This window comes from Salvelinus alpinus, chromosome 35 (assembly GCF_045679555.1).
Source record: "Salvelinus alpinus chromosome 35, SLU_Salpinus.1, whole genome shotgun sequence".
Classification (NCBI taxonomy): Eukaryota; Metazoa; Chordata; class Actinopteri; order Salmoniformes; family Salmonidae; genus Salvelinus; species Salvelinus alpinus.
In genome coordinates this window covers 9,325,065-9,345,496 of record NC_092120.1, presented here as the reverse complement: position 1 = coordinate 9,345,496, position 20,432 = coordinate 9,325,065, and the positions used below count along the sequence as shown (strand labels likewise).

Below are 20,432 nucleotides of genomic sequence, written 5' to 3'. Positions count from 1 at the left end.
TGTGACCGTGATATACAAGTCCGAGACAATATGAAGACAGTGGCAGAAGAATATTCAACCACACCTTTTTTTCATCACAACACCGGAGAGCAACCTCTGTCCAGTGAAGTCCACAAAACATATTGCATGTAACAAACAGTTACATGACCTACAGCATGGTCAAGCAAGTTAATGTTTTCGGACTAATAAACAATCATTGATTTACAACCACGGAAAGTGGTTCTACCGCAAGTCGCAAAGAAAACAGGAGCTGCCTCCATTATTCCAAAGCCATTTCAACATTTCAACATCATCAAATCACCTCTGATTTATCCTAGCATGAAAGAACCACTGACAGCTAAATTACGCAACCGACACAGTACGTACTGTAAGCTCAACGTTTATTTACATTGTCAGTTTCTGATGGTATACTGTCAGCTGAAAGACATCTAGTGACATGGCCTTTTCAATTTACACAATTATAGAAAGTTACCAGATAGCTTAATAGACACTTGATTATTATTTGTTTGAGTGATAATGGTTACAGTCTGATTGCCTGTTCTGCCTTTAGTCTGGAAGTCCAAGGCCTTCCAGTTGAGCATGTCGCCGGTGGTCAAGTTCATCTGGTTGGTGCTCCTCTGGATCTCACAGGGAGACAGCACGTAGTCCCAAATGTGGACGTCTGTCAGCAGGCCAACAAATGACTAATGCTGGTTGAAACGACCGCTGAACCAATCCTGATCCTGAAACAGGAAACAACATGTTGTGTTCAGTAATCGAATGCTTTCTTGTTCTTTCAATGTTGGATGCTTTATTTTCAAGCAGGAAAGACTATGTGCATTATTCAGCTTACATTTCATTCGACTTGGAAAAATAAACAGGTGCAAATTGTGTACTCTAGCAAAAGTTAAAATAGTAGTGAGCAAACACAAAACCACTAAACATGTCAAAACAGAATTGTAACGGCAGCCTTCCCTCTCTTCACGAGAAGAGAGGGTGTAACAGGGATCGGACCAACACGCAGCGTAGCTAGTGCTCAACATGTTTAATAACACGATAAACAGTGAACACTTTAACACGATAAAAAATAACAAATGTGGCAAACCGATACAGCCCTATCTGGTGCAGCAAAAACACAAAGACAGGAAACAACCACCCACAAACCCCAACACAAAACAAGCCACCTATATATGATTCCCAATCAGAGACAACACAAAACACCTGCCTCTGATTGAGAACCATATTAGGCCAAACATAGAAACAGACAAACTAGACACACAACATAGAATGCCCACCCAGCTCACGTCCTGACCAACACTAAAACAAGCAAAACACACAAGAACTATGGTCAGAACGTGACAAGAATAAGTTTTACTTTCTACTATTTACTGTCATATTTCATTGCAGTTATCACAGTGACTATCTTACCTTGAGATACAGCACAGCATGTTGTAATCACCACAATTACTAATAGGAATTTCTCCATCTGGTAAGAATAAAAAAAACGGTTATTTTGTCTGAATTAACTTTTTTAATGCATATGAAAAACATCTGCCCTGTATGTTACTGAGCAGAACAGTAATATACCATTTATCATAGCTTTGATGAAAAACATTTGCCCTGTATGCTAATAAGCAGACCATTTTATTTAGATCAAGGTGATGTTATTAGCATTGCAACAGGTTTAACATCAATTTGTAAAACACATGATCTTACCTTGTGGGTTGTCAGAGTGCCTTGTTGGTGTGTGTGAGGGAGATGAATACTTATCTTCTACTTGTTTCCTCATTCATTTATATCAGCAGTTATGACACAAAAAGGAAACGGGTATATTATGCAAACATGACATGCATTATTGACCTAAACAGGTATTATTCACCAGTTCCCTTACTTATAGAAATATTGTCTCAGTCACACAAGAGGAAACATCAGCATAATAGACAACTTGAACTTTAATAGATCTTAGATCTCTTTTTTTGAGTTCGTCAAGAAATGATTCCTAAACCGGGAATTTTACATCAGGGCTTTCATTAATTCTGTAGATATGTATTGAAGAACATAACATTATAAAAAATGTTTTTATCCAGGTGAACAATAGCAGTCACAAGTTTTGATATGACATTGATAAACTTGCAGCCGTAAGTACTTTACAAACACTCACAAAACACATTCATAAAAATAACATTATACCAAGTACATACAATGAAAGAAAAGGAGATGAGGCTAAAACAGAAAAGGAAACAAACAAATCAACAGAACATTTCAAATGTAGAAACTTTTTTGAGCATAAACAAATGAAAAGGTACATTTAAACAGTATGGTGCATTTTAAACATCCTGCATTATTCACCTTTGCATTTTTAGTTTCCTCATGAACCAGGTTTCCATCCAACATTTTTATGCGAGTAAACTGTCAGATAAAAAAAATGTCATGACAGGCCTGATAGAAACAGCACATTTGTCGGTAAACCTTCCAAATGTGACAAAACACGCTAGACAAGGTGGGGTCTTTTTTTGAGTCTAAAATAAATTATGCGAGAAATGACAGTGGAAACGCCAAATATTGATATAATAAACATCATATTGAAGTAAACATAGAGTCAAACTGTCACGTTCCTGACCTTATTTTTCCTTTGTTTAACTTTGTTTAGTTGGTCAGGACGTGAGCTGGGTGGGTAGTCTATGTTTTGTGTTTCTATGTTGGGGTTAATGTGTTGCCTGATATGGTTCTCAATTAGAGGCAAGTGTTTGACGTTTCCTCTGATTGAGAACCATATTAAGGTAGGGTGTTCTCACTGTTTGTTTGTGGGTGGTTGTCTCCTGTGTCCGTATATGTCTACCACACTGGACTGTTTCGTTTTGTCGTTCGTGTATGTAGTCTGTTCCTGTTCGTGCGTTCTTCGTTATATGTAAGTTCTCAAGTCCAGGGGCCTGTTGCACAAAAGTAGAATTAAGACATCCGGGATAAATGACTCAGCTGAGCTCAATGAAGCCAAAACATGTGCGTCCAGGCTTAATTGGTTGCACAAAGACCAAGCCAGGATGAGCAGACACGGATTCATTAAGCCAGGTGAAACCAATCCTGGATAGGTGCGCGCTCACGGCTCACTCAAATAGACCCCGCCACAGATCACAGATTAACTGATTTACCATGGCAACTAGAGCCGCGTACTTTTCCCCGTCGGAAGCACAAATCCTCATGGAGGCATACGAGGAGGTAAAAGATATAATTAAGAAGAAAGGCAACACCGCCACAGTGATAAAGCAAAGAGAAAAAGCGTGGCAAAGTATTGCAGACCGCCTGAATGCGTAAGTAGTGCACAATTACACACTCACCGCTCCGCTGAAACATCACAATTACAATTCAAATATTTTATTCACATCTCCAAAAATGCAGTTGTACTGTAATTATGAAACGGTTAAATTTTTAATTGAAATGCACTGCAGATATGAGTGAAATTGTGTAAAGTAACTCCATCACACTGTATAAAGCTATGATACATTTTTTGATATTTTTACTGAAAACAAGACTAATTTTTTGCAGTGTGACTCCATTAAATGTGTGTGTGTGTGTGTGTGTGTGTGTAGTGTTAAACATGAACGGGCCAAAACGGACATGGCAGCAGGTCAAAATCAAATACAAGAACATTCTGCAGAATGGTATGGTCCCTGACTAATATTTAACAAAGCACAAGCATATATTGTACCCAGAAGGTGCCTGCTCACACATTGTCTGTACTGTTTTAGCAGTGAAAAAGAATACCCACAGACAAGGCACGGGTGGTGGGTCACCAAAGGCTGACCTTACCCCAGCAGAGGACATGGCCTTGGAGCTAAATAAAGGCAGGCCCGTCTTAGAGGGGATCCCTGGGGGGAAAGAGACGAGCATAGGTTCCTCCCAAGATGCCACCCGCTTCATTCAAGGTATGTCCTTCCATCTCTACATGGGATACAACCACATTCATATTGAATCAATTTGGACTGTCTGACTTTGGTTTACCTATTGCCTTGCAGTGTCTGGCAGCACTGTGTTCCTGTTAGAGCCACCAGCACAAGCACCAGACGATGCTGATCCAGTGAGTACTCCATCAAAGGCATACTGTAGGCCTGGCATGTCTTGTCTACTAGCTTCAATATGAATCCGATTAAATGTGATAGGGTGAAGGCCCCAGTGCAGCAGCAACAGCACATGATGGAGACGATGATGAGGAGGAGACCATCTCTCTGGATTCCAGAAGGCATGAGGTATCATGTTAAGACTGTGAAAGTACTATTTACTCTACAATGGTGAGGAGTCCTCATCAAAATCAAAAAATCTAATTTCTTTTACAGGACCCAGATGCTATACAGTGGGAAAACCAGCCTGGCAACATAGTGCGTATTAATAAAAGGACACCACATCCTGCCAAATTCCAGCTGCGCTAATTGTATTGTGTTCACAGAGCTCACAAGCTATCAGAAAGTTGTATGGCAACCACCTCCGGCGCCAAATAGAACTGGCAGACATAGACATTCAGTACAAGAAGAAAAAGATGGAAAATCTTGCACTGGAGTCCGAAATAAAAAAGAGGACAATTAGGAAACTGGACCTTGAAATAAATAAACTTGAGAGGGAGGTGAGATATGCCTTCAATGTACACTGTATGCTAACTGTAACACAAATGTATTATTCATTATTTTTCTTTCCTCCCCCAGCTCCAAGAAGATGACACAGCTCAAAATAAAAATTAGGTATATTCTCGTAAAGTCAAGTGAGCCATGACATATGAGCTCTTATTGTGAGCACACAGGACGGTGGCATCTTTCTAAGGTTTTTTTTATTTTCCCAGCAATCAGTACAACCAAGTCATCGTTATAAGGCATCGCCCTCTTTTGCCCACCCCCCCAGCACCAGGTGTGGCCACTAGCCTATATGAAGGCCCAAAATTGTGTGTTCCTTTCTGCTCTGACAATGGCATGCCCATTCGTGCGAGATGTGGTGGATGAAGAAGCACTTGTGCTGAGGAGAGCCTTCAGGCGAGAAAGGGTCTTCAGGGACCGGTTGGACCCACTGGCCTTCCCTGATGACCATCTATATGAAAGATACAGGTTTTCTGCAGATGGCATCAGGTATCTATGCAGACTACTGGGTCCCAGGATTAAGCACCGCACTGCACGGAGCCATGCACTGAGTGTGGAGCAAATGGTTTGTGTGGCCTTGCGCTTTTTTGCTAGTGGAGCCTTCCTGTACTCAGTGGGGGATGCAGAACAGCTGAACAAGGCCACAATTTGCCGCACAATAAGGAGTGTGTGTCTGGCTATCAAAGCATTAGCAGATGTCTTCATCTCCTTCCCTGGCCACAGAAGACTCTGTGACATCAAAGAGGAGTTCTATAGGATTGCAGGTAAGAGGATCTACAAATTACAGGACAACTGTTAACACATAGTAGGATACTCATTACTTTGTGTGACAGGTTTCCCCAATGTCATTGGTGCAGTGGACTGCACACACATAAGGATAAAAGCCCCCTCAGGTGCCCATGAGGCCGATTTTGTGAATAGGAAATCCTTTCACAGCATTAATGTTCAGGTGAACATAACTTTTTGATATTGTCCATTGACGAACACTCTGCATTGCCAGTGATGTGCATTGATTGGTGTAATATTCCTCATCTTATGATTTCAGATGGTCTGCAATGCTGACTGTGTGATCAGCAATGTTGTGGCAAAATGGCCTGGCTCAGTCCATGACTCCAGAATCTTTCGGGCCTCTGAAATCTATCAGTGCCTATCACAAGGTAAGCCACACAACCCCTATTTATAACCATCATGGCTGTGTCAAGAATATCACTGTGTTTATGAGGTAGTAATGATGAGATTTTGTGTTGACAGGTGAATTCTCTGGTGTGTTGCTGGGAGACAGGGGGTATGGCTGCCAGCCTTTTCTCCTGACACCTTTCACAGACCCCCAGGAAGCACAGCAGGCCTACAACCATGCCCATGCCAGGGCCAGGGCCAGAGTTGAAATGACCTTTGGCCTCCTGAAGGCACGCTTTCACTGCCTTCACAAATTAAGGGTCAGCCCTGTTAGGGCATGTGATATTACTGTGGCTTGTGCTGTCCTCCACAATGTGGCCTGCCTGAGGAAGGAGAGGGCCCCCAGAGTGCCACCAGCCATGGACTGGGACAATCCGGCAATCTTCCCTGATGACGACAGTGGTCGGCTGCTGAGGGACCAATATGTGTTGAATTATTTTAGTTAGTATGTGTGCTTTCAATTTTGGTTAAATATGTCCTGCGGTGGCAGAGGAATTTGGGGTTTTTTGGGTTCGTTTTTTGACGAATTTGGCCTCTTATGATGTTTGTGCGGTATACTGTGTGTAATACAAGGCTGCAGGGAGGCTACTGCATCCATTCATTTGTCTGTTCAGTTGATGTGTATGGATTTGTCCTGCATTTATTTTAGTGTGCAGACATGCAGGGTGTGTTATATACAGACCTTTGAATGTGTATGTATCATTTTGTATAATATGCTTGGATTCTGTGCTTTCCATCTTGTAGAGTCACTGTGACTTCGGTTTCGAAAGGAGCTGATGGTTTACCTGCTTTGTTTTGTCCTTATTCAATAAAGGAACATAATGTTACACATTGTGTTTTTATATTCATATGGAATGTGTATTTGTTTATATGACAGAGTACTAGGGCCACACTGAAGAAAAAGGATAAAGTCATAAATTTATGAGGCTGGTTCTTTCTGCAGAAAAGCTACATATTGTTTTTACAGTTTTGATACTTATGACAATGTGATACTTAATATTCTGGCACATCAGCATGTCTTTGTTTATGAAACCATACTGAAGTACAATTTCACGAAATGCCCCACATCTGTCATTTTAACAACTGTCCTCCTTTAAAACAACTGGTTACAATATTATGACTTGTGTTTTTTTCCCCTCTGTGGCCCTAATATTCTATCATTTTATATATAGCCTTATAGTCTATGGGAAACTGTAAATTATCTAATGATAGCAACATCATCTAAAAATCATTTTTTATCCAAAATCATTGAAATTAATGATCACAAACGTTTAAATAATAACAGTGGGTCTAGTTATATGTGATAACAATGTATAGTGAGCAGTGAAATAACTATTGGTTTCCATTTGTGGTGACTGCTGACTGACATTAGGGATGAGATTAAATAGATCCTGGAATTTAGCCTGGTCTGGAGCAGGCTAGCTCCACAGAATAAATCTCCATGGTAATTTATACCATAACATATCCTCCTGCCCCCTATCCATCTTTAGTGCAACCGGATTACGGATCAATTGAGCCAGGATCACCAAGATATCCTGGCTTAATCCCTTATCCTAGTTTTGTGCAACAGGCCCCAGGTCTGTCTGTCGTTTATTGTTTTTGTAATTCTGTAGTGTTCTTTGTGTTTTCGGTTTCGTTTAATAAATCATTATGTCTACCTTCACCACTGCATTTTGGTCCGACCCTTACTCCTCTTCCTCATCCGAGGAGGAGGAATTAGACGATCGTTACACACACGATGATATTGTAACGCTCGTCTTCCTCCTCGTCTGAGGATGAGCAAGGATCGGACCAAAATGCAGCGTGGTTTGAATACATACTTTTAATAATATCAACGAAGACGAAAAACACTTGATAAACTACAAAACGACGTGAACAGACCTGAACATGAGAACATAAAACCACGAACAGGAACAAACGAACGAACGAAACGAAACAGTACCGTGTGGTGAACAAACATAGACACAGCAACAATCACCCACAAACAAACAGTGAGAACAGCCTACCTTAATATGGTTCTCAGAGGAAACGTAAAACACCTGCCCCTGATTGAGAACCATATCAGGCTAGTTGACAACCCAACATAGAAACACATAACATAGAATGCCCACCCAGCTCACGTCCTGACCAACTAAACAAGACTAAACAAAGGAAATAAGGTCAGGAACGTGACAGATATAGTGTGCGGTCCTCCCATTACGACTCAGGAAAGCATGCAGTTTAATAGTCTACAGATGAAATAAGTTATGATAAACTTCACAGGGTGGTGAAAGTGCACGGTTATGAGCTTGATGCTCCTTTTCAAGAAGTATTAAGGGTCTTTTTCTGGTAATATCATGATTGATGCGCTTGGCTGCCGTTTAAGAAATACAAATACTCATCTGTCCATAATAATCTCATCATGTAGGCTATACCCGCACTGTATCTGCAAGCTGTTCTATCGCAGAGTTGAAAATGGAATGCAAACACATTTAACTTCTATTTTTTATTTGGTACATGGGAATTTAACCACAGAAGGTATTTTTATGTTGACTACATCATCACACACAACATTTTACCCACAAGTAAATTTGATGGAAACATCTCTGGTGGGAAAATGCACATTTTGTTTTTATGTGTATTTTAGAATATTCGCATGAAAACCTGTCACCAACTGGATGTAAACCTAGCTAAATCTCGGTTTGGTGAAATTCCACTGGCAAAAACTATAGGAAAGAAGACAATTATTCTGTCACCAGTCATGGTGTGTCACTTTCTCCACGTGAATTGTTCTTCCAGGAAGAAATCACAAAATTCTCCCATAGGCTAATAGGCACACAGGCTAATGGAATTTCACACAATGTTTTGTTTGTGAAGTATTTCATTAAGTAAGTAAGTGAAGGAAAATATATACCTATTTATTTAATTGATGCAATAAATATCATTTGTCCAAAGATCCCACTTGTCAGACTCTGGTTGAATCAACATTGCTTCCACATTGTTCCTGTGTTCTTAGTGTTGGTACAAGCTGTTTCTGGGAGTATGTCTTTGTGCTTTGTCTCTACATTCTGCATGCACCTAATAGTTAATCTATGTATTTAGATATTTGGCATCTACACAAACATCCAGCTATATCCACCACAAATGGAAGTGCTCCCCATAACAGAAGACACTGTGGGCCACTTTGTCTATCTAGTGATGAAAGGGAAGCCTGTTGCTGGGACTCAGAGAGTCTGTTTTCTGGAGGAAATAACAACACTGCCCCAGAGAGGATCACACTGATAGATGTGTTTTTATGAGTCTGACCTGCCCCTGGAGATGTATCAGACAGACACAAAACATAAATTGAAACACTTTTATACGTCTCTGAAACCTGTGTTTCATCTGGGGATAACTGTACATTCAGTCAAAGAAGAGAGAGTATATACAGTAAGAGAGAGGATATGAGAGAGAAAGAGCTTTCACCATTCTCTTTACATAAGAGAGAAAACTAGTGTCTGGTTTACGTACGGTTGAAAATATATGCATTAAAATGCAACAATGTAATACAAAAAGAAATACAACTGCATATCAATTAAATGCTATTGTTGGTTTTTGATCCTAGAAACAAACGATGGTAGCTTAACCTCTGAGGGTATAATAGCAAAGAAACAAGAGTTCATGCCTCGAAGACAAAGCTATCACACTGAGGGTGCAGTCAGTCAGTCAGTCAGTCAGTCAGTCAGTCAGTCAGTCAGTCAGTCAGTCAGTCAGTCAGTCAGTCCTGTACAGTATCAGTGGTTGGCTGTCTTTAGGGTTCCTCTGATCTGCCCCCCTCTCCCATCCCTGGCGTATGCGGGTGATGGTTCGGTCCACACAGGGGGTGATGAGCAGCAGCTTGAGCAGCAGCACCACAGAGAGAAGCACCAGACACAGCATGTAGCCCGGTGGGGTGTACCACTTGTAGATGGAGGAACTCAGGAACTTGTTCCAGCCATACAGGTAGGTGTGAGCAGTACACAACAGCAGAGTCAGGTGACCCAGCTTGGACTGGTAGGAGAGAAAAGAACACATAAACACATGAACCACACACACATACACACACACACACCAGGCACGTGCACAGATAGAGGTCTAAGGGAGTTTGAGCACCTGCCCTTTTGCCATCCTATGAGAAAATAAACTTTGTTTGAATGTCTATTTTATCTATTGCCATTTAAATGAATGAATTGCCCATCAAACTAGCTAATTTCTCCTTTTTTTATTTTGGAAAATTTCACCCCCACCCCTCTGCCCCCGGTAGGCTTAAGAGGCTGATGTTAGCAGCAGAACAAACTCCAATCACAGGTAAAGTCTAGTTAGATTGTTTCAACATAATAGCTAACTAACTAACTAGCTAACTAGCTCATTCTACATTCACTGTGATTAGCTGATAGCTCACCCCTCGTTGCCCTCTCTTTGAGTAGTAGGCTATAAGCTTGCTTACAGTGGCATTACTGGGATTTGCATAAACTAAAGGTCTACTCTATGCTTTTCTATGGGGGTCTTTTTTCAGGGTCTGTGCATGGCCCTGTCACACGCACAAGCACATCCAAACTCACACACTTTTCACAATTATCTTGTGAAATCTCTTAAATCTCTTAAATATATAGTGTAGCTTTAGGATAGCCTATTGGACATGCACAGTCTCTTCACGTTTATCCCAGAAAGGGCTAATAACTCTAGGCATTGGAGCAGTGCAAGGAGAAGCCTGGAGAAACCTAGGAAACACACGCTGGCCAGATAAAGCTTCCTTAATTGACCCTTTGCTAAGCTCCACCTCAGAATATTAGGCAACCGATCGCAGTGCTCCGTTGGATAGCAAGTGATAGTGTTTTTTTCTCCAATTTATGCTTTGGCCACAAATACTGTTACAGGATGAGTCAACAACCTTATTTAGTTAAGAGTTAACAGAATATAAACTTTTAAAAGTAAGATTTTCACTGGACAGTTACTTTAAAACACAATTTAAGATCATCCTGAGCGGTTTCCTCCATTGGTGGTTTGAGTTGGCCTTCCCGGGAAAATGCTGCCCAAGGTTGAAAAAGTAATGAAGGGGGTGTGGCTTAGCGAAGGGGCAATTGTTGTATCATTTAACAATGATCAAGTATGGGACTGACCTTCACAGAGACAGAACTCTGGCCTACCTTAACAGACACACACAGACACACATACAGTGGGGAGAACAAGTATTTGATACACTGCCGATTTTGCAGGTTTTCCTACTTACAAAGCATGTAGAGGTCTGTAATTTTTATCATAGGTACACTTCAACTGTGAGAGACGGAATCTAAAACAAAAATCCAGAAAATCACATTGTATGATTTTTAAGTAATTCATTTGCATTTTATTGCATGACATAAGTATTTGATCACCTACCAACCAGTAAGAATTCCGGCTCTCACAGACCTGTTAGTTTTTCTTTAAGAAGCCCTCCTGTTCTCCACTCATTACCTGTATTAACTGCACCTGTTTGAACTCGTTACCTGTATAAAAGACACCTGTCCACACACTCAATCAAAATCAAACAGACTCCAACCTCTCCACAATGGCCAAGACCAGAGAGCTGTGTAAGGACATCAGGGATAAAATTGTAGACCTGCACAAGGCTGGGATGGGCTACAGGACAATAGGCAAGCAGCTTGGTGAGAAGGCAACAACTGTTGGCGCAATTATTAGAAAATAGAAGAAAATAGAAGAAGTTCAGGATGATGGTCAATCACCCTCGGTCTGGGGCTCCATGCAAGATCTCACCTCGTGGGGCATCAATGATCATGAGGAAGGTGAGGGATCAGCCCAGAACTACACGGCAGGACCTGGTCAATGACCTGAAGAGAGCTGGGACCACAGTCTCAAAGAAAACCATTAGTAACACACTACGCCGTCATGGATTAAAATCCTGCAGCGCACACAAGGTCCCCCTGCTCAAGCAGGCGCATGTCCAGGCCCGTCTGAAGTTTGCCAATGACCATCTGGATGATCCAGAGGAGGAATGGGAGAAGGTCATGTGGTCTGATGATTCAAAAATATAGCTTTTTGGTCTAAACTCCACTCGCCGTGTTTGGAGGAAGAAGAAGGATGAGTACAACCCCAAGAACACCATCCCAACCGTGAAGCATGGAGGTGGAAACATCATTCTTTGGGGATGCTTTTCTGCAAAGGGGACAGGACGACTGCACCGTATTGAGGGGAGGATGGATGGGGCCATGTATTGCGAGATCTTAGCCAACAACCTCCTTCCCTCAGTAAGAGCATTGATGATGGGTCGTGGCTGGGTCTTCCAGCATGACAACGACCCGAAACACACAGCCAGGGCAACTAAGGAGTGGCTCCGTAAGAAGTATCTCAAGGTCCTGGAGTGGCCTAGCCAGTCTCCAGACCTGAACCCAATAGAAAATCTTTGGAGGGAGCTGAAAGTCCGTATTGCCCAGCGACAGCCCCGAAACCTGAAGGATCTGGAGAAGGTCTGTATGGAGGAGTGGGCCAAAATCCCTGCTGCAGTGTGTGCAAACCTGGTCAAGAACTACAGGAAACGTATGATCTCTGTAATTGCAAACAAAGGATTCTGTACCAAATATTAAGTTATGCTTTTCTGATGTATCAAATACTTATGTCATGCAATAAAATGCTAATTAATTACTTAAAAATCATACAATGTGATTTTCGGGATTTTTGTTTTAGATTCCGTCTCTCACAGTTGAAGTGTACCTATGATAAAAATTACAGACCTCTACATGCTTTGTAAGTAGGAAAATCTGCAAAATCGGCAGTGTATCAAATACTTGTTCTCCCCACTGTACACACAGACAGAGGCGTCAGCCCAATATGCGCACCTCAGATTTGTTCTGTTTAAAAAAGATATATAATGTTGTTTCTTTGTAATACTACTAGCCACCTAGAAATTTTAGGTTCCCAGTCTCACAACCTCATAACTAGCCACCAAGAAGTTATTTCAGGCTATCAATCAAGTTAGTGTAGCTAGCTTGTCTTACTATCTTAGCTGGCACGCCTGCTGGCAAGGTTTCACCCAGATTTGAGCAGAGATGCAGAGAAACATTTTGTTTCTTTAAAAAAATTATCACCAGTCAGACCGCTCAAGAAATATGCTTAGATACGCTGGGAAATAAACATATATTTTACATAGAATTAAGTATAATGATTATGGTTCTAGATTACAGGAAACATCTGTTACAGATGTTTGAAAAATGCCAAATTCTCCAACTTCAGGCCACTAGTCCGGACCATCACCAAGCCATCCTCAGACACTGTAATTTTGCCCCCTAAAATTTTGGGGGCGGATGACACCCCTGCACATACATCTCTAGGTGAATTCTCCTGGCCTGTTCTAATATATTCTTCCTATATTATATCTGATGAATAATTTAACATTTAAATCACTGCACCAATTTGTGGGGAATGAATGAATTAGAGAATGAGTCGGAGTTTCTCCTGACCCAGTTGCATTTATGAATGAGTGTGTGTGTTCTCTGTAGTGATGGAAATACAGCTTATTATCCCCAGCGCATGACCTCTGGCTTGTCTGCTGAAAATCAGATTACTTTCCTGGAGTTTTATTGCATTCTGGCCTGGATGTTGGCTCTGCACCCCGCATGAATACGTCAATAGGGGAAACACTGAAGGAGATAAGTGTACAAATTAGGGCAGGTAATTGCCAGGGACCTCATGATACAATATTATCACGATGCTTAGGTGCGATGCGATACGTATTGCAATTCTCACGATTCTATGTGTATCATGATTCGATACGTAGATTTGATTGCGATTTGATGTTCCAAACATATTGTTCACAATATGTCTGCTGCAGAGAGACAAGAGAGAGCATGAGAATTTTTTTTTATCAGTCATGGAAATAAAAGTGCTGAAAACATTGGCATACTGTTTAAAAAGAAGATGAGAACAAGCTAATGAATGAAAAATACCAGGGGCACAGCCGACTAGCCGTAGCTTACGCTATCTAGCAACAAATCGATGCTTGGAGTTAAAGTATCAATATAATATCGTCCAAAATAATATTGCGTTACGTAACTGTATCGATTTTCCCCGCCATCGCGAGTAAAAATGGGCAGACAATTTGTGCCTAGCAAGTGTGTCTGGCCTAAGCATTCAATGTGACCGGTCCTGGTGATTCCACCTGTATGAAGCTGAACTCCCTCCAGCTGAGAACGTTACTGACGGAGGGAAGAGATGTGATTCCCAATAGGGCGTACAGGCCAAATCCCAGAATTCCCAGGGACAAGTAGGAGTCACCACGCCAGGCCGTCGTTGTGTCAAACTCAGTGGTCCTGTTCTCTCTGATCTGAGAGAGAGACAGAGAGACAGAGAGACAGAGAGACAGAGAGACAGAGAGACAGAGAGACAGAGAGACAGAGAGACAGAGAGACAGAGAGACAGGGAGAGAGAGAGAGAGAGAGAGAGAGAGAGAGAGAGAGAGAGAGAGAGAGAGAGAGAGAGAGAGAGACGAATAATCAAAACCAGTGCTTGAATCCTGCTATATACTGTAGGTGTGTGTCCAATGTATGATCTTAATATGACCAGTATTGTGTCACAGCAAAATAATCCTGCAGCAACAGGATTTGAATGTTTTGTCTGTTCACACTTTTCCACTAATGTAATGTTACTTGATTGGTGGTTAGGCTATTAGCTGGCAAAAATTAGGCTACATGAAAAGTGCAATGCTGTTAAGACATGCTCCGGAACTTTGGTGACTAAGAAAGTATTTTTTAAACCTCCTGCTTTGGGCTGGATGTCTCAATGTGTAGTTCATACATTCATAATCAATGAGCAAAATAACTTTCTTACCTCAATTAGCCACGGAATACTTAGTATGAAAGCGACTGTTGTCTTGAAGCTGAGCCATGCCATTATCCCTACATTTCCCCAGTATGAGCCAATCTCCTAACAATTTGAGTTCTAGCCAAAGAGCTTCAGCTCCTCACATTTGAGTGACAGCTAGCAAGAGGCCTGCCCAGCGTTATCGAATGAGGTTGCAGGGCGGGCCCAACGGCTCAGTGCCCACAGCAGAGAGAGAGAGAGAGAGAAACCAATGACGTGGTGCACATATATAACGTGCTACGCATTTTTGGGGACCACTTTGGCCAATGACTGCTACTTTCAGAACTACTGGCTAAGAAGTATAAAACAGTTCAGGAGAATCTCTTTAATGTAAACATGTATTAGTGTGAATTTATGTAAATCCTGCAGCGCAGGAAAATTCTCAGCAACAACAGAGTGGTCAAATTAAGATCCTACATCTGTACACAATTTTGTCTATTCAATGTTCACTGTTTTGAAAGTTTTTAATTTGGACCTTACAGCTAGGTAGGTGTTCTTACCAGAGAGACAGTGTGTTCAGTGACCCAGAACATCAGATAGTACCTGAAAACAAAATCAATACTTTCTTTACTAAAAACTAAAGGAAGATACATACCACTGTGTGTGTATGCATGTGCATTTGAGTGTGTGCTCCACTGACCGTATGGGTATGATAAGTGTATAGAGCACATGCAGAAAGGCGAACCCCAATGCCAGAAGACCCAGCTGTTTCCTGCACAGCATCCAGCGATCCAGCCAATCAGGGAAGCGCCTGATGTTAAACATACATAAACACTTATAATCAACATAAATACATATACAACATTGTGTGAACATACATGCATGCAAACACACACATACACACAGAGATCTGACCTGTACTTGGTGCCTCTGTAGAGCTGCAGGAAGGAAGCCAGGACACCAGGCAGGTAACAGAGAGACAGCATGATCAGAGACACGATGGGACACACCTGGAGAGAACACATACACACCTTGAACAGCTGGTAACACACAGAAACAAACAGAACACAAACACTCAGAGGGCCTGATGGCCTAATGCTCTAAACCACTAGGCTACCTGCCACCCCATACCTACTGTTAAATATGGTGGATCTTTGATGTTATGGAGCAATTTTGATTCCGTTCTTCCTGGGGCCCTTGTTAAGGTCAATGGCATAATTAACTTTACCTAGTACCTTGACATTTTAGCAAAAAACCTGGTTGCCTCTGCCAGGATGTCGGAACTTGCCTTCAAGTGGATCTTCCAGCAAGACAATAACCCCAAACACTAATAAAAATCCATCTTTGTTGTGTATAATTATTTATCTCTATTGTACCATTTTGTAAACTCTAGATACTGTAACAGTAGGAAACTAATCAGGAGTGTGTCCCCATGTATGTGTGTGTGTGCGCATGCTTCTATATGCTTCTCTTTACAGAGGATGCACAATACAGGTTTCTAGCTCCAGAATGAAGATGTTCTTATTTAGCACAGGCGAGAAAGTAAAATCATCATGCTGACAGTCAAAATGTACAGTGCCTTGAAAAAGTCTTCACACCACTCGACTTTCTCCCCATTTTGTTGTGTTACAACCTGCATTTGTCATGGATTAAATTGAGAATATATGTCACTGGCCTACACACAATACCTCAAAAGGTCAAAGTGGAATTATGTTTTTTTTTTTTATGTATACAAAATGGAAAGATGAAATGTCAATAAGTTATGGCAAGCCTAAACAAGTTTAGGAGTAAAAATGTGCTTAATAATTAACAAGTCACGTAATGAGTTGCATGAACTCACTCTCTGTGCAATAATAGTGTTTAACTTCTTATGGCTGAAGGGGCAGTATTGAGTAGCTTGGATGAAAGGTGCACAGAGGTGCCCAGAATAAATGGCCTGCTCCTATATCATAGTTGATAATATATGCATATTATTATTAGTATTGGATAGAAAACACTCTGAAGTCTCTAAAACTGTTTGAATTATGTCTGTGAGTATAACAGAACTCATATGGCAGGGAAAAACCTGAGAAGTTCCACTTCCTGTTTGGATATTTTCTGGGGGTGCCAGATTTTCAACCAAGCTCTCATTGAAAATACAGAGAGATATAGATGGGTTTTTCACTTCCTACGGCTTCCACTAGATGTCAACAGTCAATAGAACTTTGTCTGATGACTCCAATGTGAATTGGGGCCGAAGGAGACAGGAATGAGTAATCACTTCAATGAGGTGCCCACGCATTGAACTGGCGCGTTCACGTGAGAGTGAGCTCCGTTCCATCGGTCAATTGAAGTCGATGTAATTCTCCGGTTGGAACGTTATTCAAGATGTATGTTAACAACATTCTAAAGATTGATTCAGTACATCGTTTGACATGTTTCTACTGACTGTAACGGAACTTTTGGACATTTTGTCACGTTATAGTGGACGCGCTTTGAGACTTTGGTTAGGGTATTTGGTAAACAATTCGAAAGTAGCTAATTGGACATAAATAACGGACATTATCGAACAAATCAAGCATTTATTGTGGACCTGGGATTCCTAGGACTGCATTCTGATGAAGTTCATCAAAGTTAAGGAAACATTTATCATGTATTTTTTGGTTTCTGTTGAGTCCAACATGGCGGCTAATTTGGCTATTGTTCTGAGCGCCGTCTCAGATTATTGCATGGTTTATTTTTCCGTAAAGTTTTTTTGAAATCTGACACAGCGGTTGCATTAAGGAGAGGTATATCTATAATTCCATGTGTATAACTTGTATTATCATCTACATTTATGATGAGTATTTCTGTTGAAACGATGTGGCTATGCAAAATTACTTGATGTTTTTGCAACTAGTGAATCTAACGCGCCAATGTAAACTCAGATTTTTTTATATAAATATCAACTTCACTGGAAAAATGGCTGTGCTTATTGTGGTTTTGTGTTGACCTAACATAATCGTTTGTAGTGCTTTTGCTGAAAAGCCTATTTGAAATTGGACACTTTGGTGGGATTAACAACAAGATTACCTTTAAAATGATATAAGACACATGAATGTCTGAGGAATTTTAATTATGAGATTTCTGTTTTTTGAATTTGGCGCCCTGCACTGTCACTGGCTGCTGTCATATCGATCCCGGTGACGGGATTGCAGCCATAAGAAGTTTTTAACATTTACTATTTTCTACATTTGAGATTCTTCAAAGTAGCCACCCTCTGCATTGAGAGCTTTGCACACTCTTGGCATTCTTTTAACCAGCTTCATGAGGTAGTCACCTGGAATGCATTTCAATTAACAGGTGTGCATTGTTAAATGTTAATTTTTGGAATTTCTTTCCTTCTTAATGCGTTTGAGCCAATCAGTTGTGTTGTGAAAAGGTAGGGGTAGGTTACAGATAGCCCTATTTGGTAAAAGACCAAGTCCATATTCTGGAAAGGACAGGTCAAATAAGAAAAGAGAAACGAAAGTCCATCATTACTTTAAGACATGAAGGTCAGTCAATCTGGAAAATTTCTATAATTTTGTAAGATTCTTCAAGTGCAGTCGCAAAAAACATCAGGCGCTATGATGAAACTTGCTTTCATGAGGACCGTCACAGGAAAGGAAGACCTTGAGTTACCTCTGCTGCAGAGGATAAGTTCATTAGATTTAGTATCCTCAGAAATTGCAGCCCAAATGAATGCTTCATGGAGTTCAAGTAACAGACACATCTCAACATCAACTGTTCAGAGAAGACTGCGTGAATCAGGTCTTCATGATCGAATTGTTGCAACGAAACCATTACTAAAAGACACCAATAAGAAGAAGAGACTTGCTTAGTTCAAGAAACATGAGCAATGGACATTAGACTGGTGGAAATCTGAGATGAGTCAAAATTTGAGATTTTTGGTTCTAACCGCCGTGTCTTTCTGAGATGCAGAGTAGGTGAACGGATGTTCTCCGCATGTGTGGCTCCCACCGTGAAGCATGGAAGAGGAGGTGTGATGGTGTGGGGCTGCTTTGCTGGTGACACGGTCTGTGATTTATTTAGAATTCAAGGCACACTTAACTAGCATGGCTACGACAGCATTCTGCAGCAATACACCATCCCATCTGGTTTGCGCTTAGTGGGGCAAAAATTGTTTTTCAACAGGACAATAACCCAACACACCTCCAGGCTGTGTAAGGGCTGTTTGACCAAGAAGGAGAGTGGTGGAGTGCTGCATCAGATGACCTGGTCTCCACAATCACCCGACCTCAATCCAATTGAGATGGTTTGGGATGAGTTGGACCGCAGAGTAAAGGAAAAGCAGCCTACAAGTGCTCAGCATATATGGGAACTCCTTTCCTAAACTGTTGGAAAAGCATTTCTCATGAGGCTAGTTGAGAGAATGCAAAAAGTGTGCAATGCTGTCATCAAGGCAAAGGGTGTCTACTTTGAAGAATCTAATATATAAAATATTTTTTGATTTGTTTAACCCTTTTTTGGTTACTACATGATTCCATTTGTGTTATTTCATAGTTTTGATTTCTTCACTATTATTCTACAATGTAGAAAATAGTTAAAATAAAGAAAAACCATGCAATGAGTAGGTGCGCCCAAACTTTTGACTGGTACTGTATATATATATTCTAGCAGGCTCAAGGGGGTGGGGTTTCCATGTCACCAAGTTCAATAATCAAACATGCACAAGAAGCACAAATGGAATGCAAATGGGGAATTTATTAGGGACAATTGTTCACCGTGGGAAAAGGGGGGTGAATCAGCAACCAGTTCACAGTCCACAATCCGTTCTCCAGGGGTAATCACAAAACCCGGGTCCTCAGCCAAACCAGTTCGGTACACAGTGGGGGTAATCACACAGTCCAGGTCACAACAGGCAATCGTACAGCTACTGCTCCCTCTTATCACACTTTCCAAAACACATATTTCCCTCTCAGTCCTCTCCCTGTTTGTGCAGCCCGCTTCCTCTATTATCCCCAATCACTCCATGGCTTAATGATCCCAAGGCTTGTCTCGTTGGGACAGGAAGTCCATATAAGGCCCGGGGGTGGAGCCAGCGGCCTGCAAGATATATTCCTTCAATCACCACTCCCCTCATCTCTCCCTGCCATCTGCCACAATATATATATATATATATGTGTATATACTGTATATACATATATATATACACGCACTGATCAAAAGTATAAAAGCAAAGTATGTAAAATAAAGTGTTGGTCCCATGTTTCATGAGATTAAAGATCCCTGAATTTTTCTATATGCACAAAAAAGCTTATTTCTCTCAAATTTTGTGCACAAATTTGTTTACGTCACTGTTAGTGAACATTTCTCCTTTGCCAATATAATCCATCCACCTGAGAGGTGTGGCATATCAAGTAGCTGATTAAGCAGAATGATCCTTACAGAGGTGCACCTTGTGCTGGGAACAATAAAAGGCCACTTTAAAATGTCTCAAGTTTTGAGGGAGCGTGTAATTGGCATGCTGTCTGCAGGAATGTCTGCAATAGCTGTTGCTAGTGAATTTAATTGAATGTTCATTTCTCTACCATTAGCACCTCCAACATCATTTTAGAGAATTTGGCAGTACATCCAACCGGCCTTACAACCTCAGACGACGTGTAACCATGCCCGCCCAGGACCTCCACATCCAGCTTCTTCACCTGTGGGATCGTCTAAGACCAGCCACCTGGGCAGCTGATTAAACTGAGGAGTGTTTCTGTCTGTAATAAAGCCCTTTTGTGTTGGAAAACTAATTATGATTGGCTGGGCCTGGCTCCCCAGTGGGTGGGCCTGGCTGTCAAGTTGGTGGACCTATGCCCTCCCAGGTCCACCGATGGCTGCACCCCTGCCCAGTCATGAAAT

The 20,432-nt window shown here is 41.3% G+C and overlaps 2 protein-coding genes and 1 long non-coding RNA gene across 4 annotated transcripts; 1 reads left to right on the top strand and 2 right to left on the bottom strand.

Annotated features, from left to right (window-relative positions):
• Positions 1 to 365: 365 nt before the first annotated feature.
• Positions 366 to 1,742, bottom strand: LOC139564606 (uncharacterized). The gene is made up of 3 exons (XR_011672787.1): positions 1,696 to 1,742; positions 1,408 to 1,465; positions 366 to 722 (listed from the first exon to the last, which is right to left on the bottom strand). It is a non-coding gene; the product is annotated as an uncharacterized lncRNA (long non-coding RNA).
• Positions 1,743 to 2,454: 712 nt separating this feature from the next.
• On the top strand, positions 2,455 to 6,601 carry LOC139564415 (putative nuclease HARBI1). Of its 2 annotated transcripts, XM_071383929.1 has the most exons (10): positions 2,455 to 3,638; positions 3,726 to 3,902; positions 3,993 to 4,054; positions 4,137 to 4,223; positions 4,311 to 4,352; positions 4,421 to 4,709; positions 4,808 to 5,362; positions 5,432 to 5,547; positions 5,644 to 5,755; positions 5,850 to 6,601. In XM_071383929.1, the coding sequence occupies exons 7-10, from the start codon at positions 4,891 to 4,893 to the stop codon at positions 6,218 to 6,220; spliced, it is 1,071 nt and encodes a 356-aa protein (XP_071240030.1). In that variant the 5' UTR covers positions 2,455 to 3,638; positions 3,726 to 3,902; positions 3,993 to 4,054; positions 4,137 to 4,223; positions 4,311 to 4,352; positions 4,421 to 4,709; positions 4,808 to 4,890; the 3' UTR covers positions 6,221 to 6,601. The 2 variants fall into 2 exon arrangements, with proteins under 2 accessions (XP_071240030.1, XP_071240029.1); XM_071383928.1 differs by having other exon boundaries at positions 4,311 to 4,709.
• A 1,643-nt stretch (positions 6,602 to 8,244) lies between these two features.
• Positions 8,245 to 20,134, bottom strand: LOC139564087 (metalloreductase STEAP4-like). The gene is made up of 6 exons (XM_071383294.1): positions 20,117 to 20,134; positions 15,480 to 15,604; positions 15,265 to 15,375; positions 15,125 to 15,167; positions 13,924 to 14,088; positions 8,245 to 9,782 (listed from the first exon to the last, which is right to left on the bottom strand). The coding sequence occupies exons 1-6, from the start codon at positions 20,132 to 20,134 to the stop codon at positions 9,507 to 9,509; spliced, it is 738 nt and encodes a 245-aa protein (XP_071239395.1). The 3' UTR covers positions 8,245 to 9,506.
• Between the last annotated feature and the right edge of the window lie 298 nt (positions 20,135 to 20,432).

Bases quoted from the DNA above. Each gene is read 5' to 3' on its own strand.
- LOC139564415 (XM_071383929.1), top strand. From the start codon at position 4,891: ATGAAGGCCCAAAATTGTGTGTTCCTTTCTGCTCTGACAATGGCATGC. The intron at 5,363-5,431 runs GTAAGAGGATCT...TTTGTGTGACAG, and splicing joins GGAGTTCTATAGGATTGCAG to GTTTCCCCAATGTCATTGGT. The intron at 5,756-5,849 runs GTAAGCCACACA...TTGTGTTGACAG, and splicing joins CTATCAGTGCCTATCACAAG to GTGAATTCTCTGGTGTGTTG.
- LOC139564087 (XM_071383294.1), bottom strand. The intron at 15,376-15,479 runs GTCAGATCTCTG...GTTTAACATCAG, and splicing joins TACAGAGGCACCAAGTACAG to GCGCTTCCCTGATTGGCTGG. The intron at 14,089-15,124 runs GTAAGAACACCT...TCTCTCTCTCAG, and splicing joins CTGAACACACTGTCTCTCTG to ATCAGAGAGAACAGGACCAC.